Below are 7,925 nucleotides of genomic sequence, written 5' to 3' on the forward strand. Positions count from 1 at the left end.
AAGCTCGTCTTATTTTTCTGTTTCCCGCCCCAGAAATTGATGCTTTCCTTCTGTCGCGCTGGAAAATGTCACAAATACACGTGGCGCAGGGAGAGGATCGATTTTTTTTTTCTTTTGCATGTTATTTCACGAAGATGCTACTTTTCTTTCCGAGCGGAGGCGGAGAAGAACTGTTGAGAAGTCGTCTCTCTGACACAACTTTGTGTTAAATAACATTAGAGGCGATAGTTTAACTTTTTTATGATATACCAGGGCCCTCCATTTGTCGTCTACGTTTTTTAGGCGGGCAGAGCAAGGGACCCAGTCTCCCCAAGAATTAACTTATGGTGGCCCCCCTGCCATTAAAGTTGGAGACCCCTGGTGTAGAGAAATATTCATTTAAAGATTGAATTATTATGTTATATACTATACTTTAAGTCCATGTCCATCTTTTTATTAATCCTGAGGGAATCTTACTTCAGTCGAGGGAGCAACTCTATGGTCTCCAACCCTGCTCCAGACTAGTCCACCCACCAAAGTAAATGTGGACTCCTTCTCCGTGACCTCGGACTAAACGAACCCTCCGGTGTTTTTAAGCGAAACTGTCCCTTCGAATGGTTCTCGTGAATCTTCGCGTAACAAGATTTTATCTGTCATTCTCCAAAACCCTCGGATGGCTCGTCCGTCTGTTTTCTGGCCTCCCGGACGAAGTCCAATAAAAACTCTCTCATCGCACTGAGGGGTCCCCCGGGGAGACACTTAAATGTCCCCCCCCCGTGCGAGGGTCCCCAGGCCCCACTTTAGGGAACAAGCCCACGTTTACAGGCGGCGCTAATGATGCTTGTTTGTCCAGCCGTCTGTAAATCACGCTGAAGTCTGAAGCCGCCCCGAGACACAGCAGACCGTCACGCCCGGCAGATCTATAACTGCGGACACAACAACATAAAAGTAGTTTTAAACGGATCCGCCTCATCTTTAACTCGCGACCCTGCAGGTGCCACTGGGGGGGACTTCAAAATAAAAGCCCACAAGGTGACCAGAGTCCTCACAGGTGGTAGTTTTGAGTTGGGGAAATTGAAGTTCCGCATTTACTCCACATTTGTGAACCCCAGAATGTGTTGATTGTTCATTTTTGTGTTGCAATTAAACTTGCGGCCGCTATATTGCAGCACTGCATCATGGCAGTGACTAAGGATGAGAGGATACAGTCGACTCCAGCAGCTTTTAAAGCTGATGTTTTGACATAATTTTGGTTTTAAAAACAAATGAAAGTAGTTACGACTTCATCAAGAGTTATGTGGTCTGTAAATTCTGCAACACCAAGGTCATATACTCAACAATGATACTACAGTATTTCATTGTATCGTGATACGCATCGTTTCGCCAGATTCCTGCCAAAACACTCCCCTAGTCGAGTCACTTTCAAAATATAAAAAAAGCTTTTTTAAATACACAATTAACATGCAAACATTCACAGCTTTTGATCAGCTAAAAGAACAAGGAAACCCTGCAACATCCTGGCGATGACTGAGGACGAGAGGATACAGTGATTCCAGCAGCTTTTAAAGCTGATGTTTGGACATATTTTGGTTTTAAAAACAAATGAAAGCAGTTACGACTTCATCAAGAGTCATGTGGTCTGTGAATACTGCAACACCAGAGTCAAGTACTCGACAATGTTGCTACAGTATTGCATTGTATTGTGATACGTATGGTTTCGCCAGATTCCTGCCAAAACACTCCCCTAGTTGAGTCACTTTCAAAATAAAAAAAAAGCTTTTTTAAATACACAATTAACGTGCAAACATTCACAGCTTTTGATCAGCTAAAAGAACAAGGAAACCCTGCAACATCCTGGCGATGACTGAGGACGAGAGGATACAGTGACTCCAGGAGCTTTTGAAGCTGATGTTTGGACATATTTTGGTTTGAAAACTAATGAAAGTCGTTACGACTTCGTCAAGAGTCATGTGGTCTGTAAATTCTGCAACACCAAGGTCATATACTCAACAATGATAGTACAGTATTTCATTGTATCGTGATACGCATCGTTTCGCCAGATTCCTGCCAAAACACTCCCCTAGTCGAGTCACTTTCAAAATATAAAAAAAGCTTTTTTAAATGCACAATTAACATGCAAACATTCACAGCTTTTGAAGCTGATGTTTGGACATATTTTGGTTTTAAAAACAAATGAAAGTAGTTACGACTTTGTCAAGAGTTATGTGGTCTGTAAATCCTGCAACACCAAGGTCATTTACTTAACAATGATACTACAGTATTGCATTGTATCGTGATACGTATGGTTTCGCCAGATTCCTGCAAAACACTCCCCTAGTCGAGTCACTTTCAAAATAAAAAAAAAGCTTTTTTAAATACACAATTAATGTGCAAACATTCACAGCTTTTGATCAGCTAAAGGAACAAGGAAACCCTGCAACATCCTGGCTATGACTGAGGACGAGAGGATACAGTGACTCCAGGAGCTTTTGAAGCTGATGTTTGGACATATTTTGGTTTGAAAACTAATGAAAGTCGTTACGACTTCGTCAAGAGTCATGTGGTCTGTAAATTCTGCAACACCAAGGTCATATACTCAACAATGATAGTACAGTATTTCATTGTATCGTGATACGCATCGTTTCGCCAGATTCCTGCCAAAACACTCCCCTAGTCGAGTCACTTTCAAAATATAAAAAAAGCTTTTTTAAATGCACAATTAACATGCAAACATTCACAGCTTTTGAAGCTGATGTTTGGACATATTTTGGTTTTAAAAACAAATGAAAGTAGTTACGACTTTGTCAAGAGTCATGTGGTCTGTAAATCCTGCAACACCAAGGTCATTTACTTAACAATGATACTACAGTATTGCATTGTATCGTGATACGTATGGTTTCGCCAGATTCCTGCAAAACACTCCCCTAGTTGAGTCACTTTCAAAATAAAAAAAAAGCTTTTTTAAATACACAATTAATGTGCAAACATTCACAGCTTTTGATCAGCTAAAGGAACAAGGAAACCCTGCAACATCCTGGCTATGACTGAGGACGAGAGGATACAGTGACTCCAGCAGCTTTTGAAGCTGATGTTTGGACATATTTTGGTTTTAAAAAAACAAATGAAAGTAGTTACGACTTTGTCAAGAGTCATGTGGTCTGTAAATTCTACAACACCAGAGTCAAGTACTCGACAATACTACACATATATCCTTGTTACTACAAATGCACTATTGTATAGCTGCCCCTGTATCGTGATACCTATTGTCTCGCCAGATTCTCGCCAGTATACACTCCTATGCGAGGATGAATTCTACTCCTGCTCAGGAATGTCTCGTAGAGCTGAATCCGAAGCTAACCTTTCGATAAAAGTCTTAAACGTGCCAAGAAAACTGCTTAAATCGAGGTGAGCAGCAAAGAACAAACTCCTCGAGGGACCGGCGTTTATCTTCTTCAATCCTTGTGTTTCTGAACCTCTGATTGCTTCATCCTCCTCTTCCTCACTTCTCTGCTCATTTATTTCCGCGGATAACCTTTCCCGTCGAGACTTGTGGAGGTGGGGGGGGGGGGACTAGTTAGACCAAAAGACGGACATCCCGGACAGGAAACAAGAGGCAGTTCTCACCTCGTCATTATTTCACACACACTGCAAATAAACACATTTTGGGTGCACCGGATATTTGTTTCGAGGCGACAGCTCCCTTAACCTCCACCATCGACCGCCCAGTGTTCCCATTAAGGCTGACTGGGAGGTCCGCCGGGAGGAAAGCTAGTGCAGCCGGAACCTTTAAAAAGCAATTGGCTGTGTCTCTGAGTGCTTATGTCGCTTATCCAGGCTGTTTACGCGCCTTCTTCAGGCCAGAACTTGATTTGTTGAAAGCAGTTTTGATACTTTTCTTCACGGGTTGCAGGAGGGCGGGGGGGGGGGGGGGTACTAAACAATTTCAGGAAAAGTTTGTGTACAGGGTGATAAACCACTTCAGTCCAGGATGTATTTGTTTTTTTATAGGAGGTGAAAAACCTCTGCTTCTACTGTCCTACCGATCTTTTGTTTTGGGCTTATGTAGCCATTAGCGCGATGATATCACTATGCTAAAGCACTGTAGGCGATCATGGCTAACCTGAACTGGATCGTGGAATCCGAGACCGGCTATGGCTGAGGTCTTTAGGCCACTATTTTGATGAAGTCAAGATGATTACTCAGATGTTTTGGTTAGACGTCACTCCTGAGGGACCGAACAGAGACTCAACAATGATTGGTTCATTTTATTTACAAATAAAAAATCAACTTTTGGGGAAAAAGAATAAACCTAACGATGGACCAAAGTGGAAACCGGTAAGATAGTCTTACTTGGCCGGGCAGAAGGGACAGGGGTTGTTCTTGCTGGACTGCAGCCAGGTCCTGATACACTCTCTGTGGACCGTGTGGCTGCAGCTCAGCGGGTACCGACTCTCCGAGTCCACAAAGTTCTGGCACATGAGGCACAGCTTCCGGGCCGCGGCGCCCTGATGGCCGATGTCCGCTGGCGGCGGTCGTTGGATCGGACCCACGGCGGCGTTGGAACGGTCGATGCTTGCGAGGAACCCATCTTTCTGGGCGAATTTGCAACATTCTTCCACCACCTCGTCGATGAAGAGACCGGACAAGGTGCTGCGAGACGCCTTCACCTGCTGGAGCAGCGACGTGAGCTGGGTCCTGTTGCATTGTGGGAAACGAGCGCCGAGCTTCTCCAGGATTTTCTCCAGACTGCCGGCAGCGCTGGAAGTGGGTTGGGACGGAGCCGCTGAAGCCGCTTGGTTGGTGGGCAGAGTTGGAGGAGAGGGGGTGTTGGTGGGCGACGGGGTTGCCCGGTTACGGGACTCCAGAGGATGCAGAGGGGGGATCCCTGCCGTGGGCTGGAACTGGGGCGGTGGGAAGTTGTGCCGGGGAAATGGAGGCTGGAACGGAGGCAGATTTTGGAGATGAGGTGGTGGAAGAAACCGAATTGCTGGGTTGATAAAGAAAGGGTTCATGTGGGGCGGGATGGGTTGAGGGACCTGGACCGGCTCCACTATAGAATTGGTGAGCTGGTTGAATATCAGGTCGGCCTGGAAGACAAAATACCAAAAAGTGAAACAAGTGAACCATCTTCGGGGTGTTTCGGACTTTGAGTTGTACCGTGGGTATTTGCGGCAGTTGGGGCATGTTGATCCTGGGCAGGGATTCCAACCCTCGACCCTCCTGGAGAAGCCTCAGCACGTCTCGGTAGCGACTCTGGAGCTCGGCCATGTTCTTGCGGACGGCGGCTTCCTTCTTGTCCCAGCTCAGTTTCTCCTGCTGGTACTGCTGAGGGAAGTCCACCTGCAGGTTGATCAGGTAGTCTCTCAACTGGAAAGTGAAAGCAAAATGACTTTAACAACACAATAGTGTGCGATACTATAGGATATATTTGTAGTTTGTCGAGTTCTTGACTCTGGTGTTGCAGAATATAAAGACCACATGACTCTTGACAAAGTCGTAACTACTACAATTGGATTTAAAACCAAAATATGTCCAAACATCAGCTTTAAAAGCTATTGTATCCTCTCGTCCCCAGTCATCTCCAGGATTTAATTGTTCTTTTAGCTGTGGAGAACATAATGACAGCTGCCATCTAGCGGCCAGGAGTTTAATTGCAACAAAAAAAAAAAAGAAAAGCTGTTGATATTTGCGGTCAATGGTAAATATATATATTTTAATCAACTTATTTTATTTTTCACACACCTTTTTGAAATATAACCCGTGAAAACAACATGTTCAAAACAGGCCACTTAATACCGTACTGTTAAATATCGATATGGTATCTTGAAAAAACTAAAAAACAGCGCAATATTGTAGTATATCTTGGAGAGACTCCTTCACTCTACCTCCTTCATCCAGGACTCTATACAGGACATGGCAGCATCTCGTTTCATCTCCACGGCGACGACCTCGTCCTTCAGGGCCTGAAGCTCCGCCTCCTGCGCCTCCTTCCTAAGCTGCTCCGCCTCCTCGCTCAGCAGCTTCAGCCCCTCCCGCCGGCTCTGCTGCTCCTTACGCTGCTCCTCCAGGAGCAGCTCCAACTTCCCCTTCTTCTCCTCCAGCTCATTGGTCAACCTGAGAGGAGGATGAAGAAGAGTAAGAACCGGGTCGTGACGGAGGGAGGGCGCCGGCGTCTCACCTGTTTTTCTCCTCCTCCGTCTGAATCTTCTCGGAGTTCATCTCCTGTTTCTTGGTCAGGAAGTTCTTCCTTGTGGACTTCGAGTTGTTGAGCTGCAGCTTCACTTTCACAGAGTGCAGCTTCTCCTGAAGAGCCTTAAGAAAAAAGAAAGACTCTCAGATCTCAGATCGTGTCGCACCGACGACGGGTTCCCGTAGGTCACCTGGTTCTCTCGCGTGGCCTCCAGCTTCTTCTTCTGCAGCTGCTCGATCTGCGACCGGCGGTCGTCGCCGCACTGCTTCGCCATCAGCTCGTCGTGCTGCGCCGCCATCTCTTTGCTCTGCGCCAACAGGATCGCCATCTTCTCCTCCCAGTCCGGGTCGGTGTTCACGGTCGACTCCACGGTGCCGACGTCCGTCTGGACCGCCTGACTCGCTTCAACAGAAACAAAACTTAAAATAGGTTGAACTCTACAAATGCAGAGGAACGAAGACAGTTATTGCCATAAAAAACTTGAACTTTAAATTATGAATTCCATCAAAAAACTTTCTTAATAACGTACATTTGTGAAAGTTATTGATTTAAAAAAATAAATTATATATATATATATATTTTGAGACATAATAAAACACCGTGATTCACGGATATTGTTTAGCAAAAATATATTTTTTGTACCTTGTGGGATCTCAACCTGCTGCGTTCTTCCTCCCAGGCCGAGCTCCGTCATGATGTCGCAGAAGTTTGAATCCCTGTCGAGATATTCAGTACTTCCCGCGGAACACATGCTGTCTGTGCTCCCGTGAGCCTCCATGCGATAACAAATTAGGGATTTAAAATCCCTAGAAAAGTATTTTTTCCAAAGGAAAAATGAAGAAAAACGTTGTCTTCGTTGCAGTTTCGATTTCGAACAAGTACTTCTTCTGGTCTGGTCTGTTTTGTTTTTTCAACATGTGGGTTGTTTAAAACGATCCGGGTGAAACAAGCGAAGCCACAAGGTACCGCTTGAACAAAGATCGTATATTAAATCATAACGTCAGTCTCCAACACGGAGTTAGCTTCAAGCCCCAAAATACACAATACGATCATTATTATCACATCTTTAAATCACCATTGTGTCTTTTCTCTAAATCTTCAAAAATCAGTCTTAATTCAATGTTTTTTTTTAATTCAGTTTATTTATAAGAACGCTTATTTACATTTTTTTTAAAATAAATAATAATTATTATAAAAAATATATGGTGCGATATGACATATTTTTTTAGTCCAGTGTCGCTTTAAAAATGTAGGAAAATAAAACACATAAAATGTTAAAGACATCAATAATAAACGATTAATTACATTTTTTTTAAAGTTAGTGCGGCGTCAACTTAGAAAGTAAATAGTTAATAAAGAAAGAGGGAATAATTTTAAACACATGGGTTTATAGCATTTAATACACACTTCTGTCGTAGCAACACTAAATTATGCCTTTTTTTTTTACAGTTTTTTATAGACAAATTTTCATATAAATACATTTTTCTCGCTGAATATTTTTCCTTTGAAAACAAATTATTAATTCCCTTTTTTGTGGATGTGCGAATATATATATATATTTTGTATTCATATATATATATGTGTTTAAATATATATTTGTATTTCGCAAAAAGAAAAAACTTTTCTTGTTATTTTCAGTGTAGACTTGTATCGCTTCCGTCACAGAGTGAGACCTCTCTCCACCACCACCACTCATCTCTGCTCCCCCGTCAGGTCTCCCTCCTCGTCACGTGACAGATCCGGGAGAAACCTCCTG

General features: G+C 43.6%; 1 protein-coding gene across 1 annotated transcript; it reads right to left on the minus strand.

The window, feature by feature from the left end:
- Nucleotides 1-4,229: 4,229 nt before the first annotated feature.
- On the minus strand, nt 4,230-7,218 carry rnf214 (ring finger protein 214). The gene is made up of 6 exons (XM_087795828.1): nt 6,812-7,218; nt 6,360-6,571; nt 6,158-6,291; nt 5,865-6,093; nt 5,137-5,346; nt 4,230-5,066 (listed from the first exon to the last, which is right to left on the minus strand). The coding sequence occupies exons 1-6, from the start codon at nt 6,945-6,947 to the stop codon at nt 4,326-4,328; spliced, it is 1,662 nt and encodes a 553-aa protein (XP_087651954.1). The 5' UTR covers nt 6,948-7,218; the 3' UTR covers nt 4,230-4,325.
- Nucleotides 7,219-7,925: the final 707 nt, after the last annotated feature.

This window comes from Callionymus lyra, chromosome 1 (genome assembly GCF_982586985.1).
Source record: "Callionymus lyra chromosome 1, fCalLyr1.hap1.1, whole genome shotgun sequence".
NCBI lineage: Eukaryota > Metazoa > Chordata > Actinopteri > Syngnathiformes > Callionymidae > Callionymus > Callionymus lyra.

Excerpts from the sequence above, each read along its gene's own strand:
- rnf214 (XM_087795828.1), bottom strand. The coding sequence starts at position 6,947 with ATGGAGGCTCACGGGAGCACAGACAGCATGTGTTCCGCGGGAAGTACT. Across the intron at positions 5,347-5,864 it reads TAGAGTCCTGGATGAAGGAG|TTGAGAGACTACCTGATCAA; the intron begins GTAGAGTGAAGG and ends TTCACTTTCCAG. Across the intron at positions 5,067-5,136 it reads AACTGCCGCAAATACCCACG|GCCGACCTGATATTCAACCA; the intron begins GTACAACTCAAA and ends TTTGTCTTCCAG.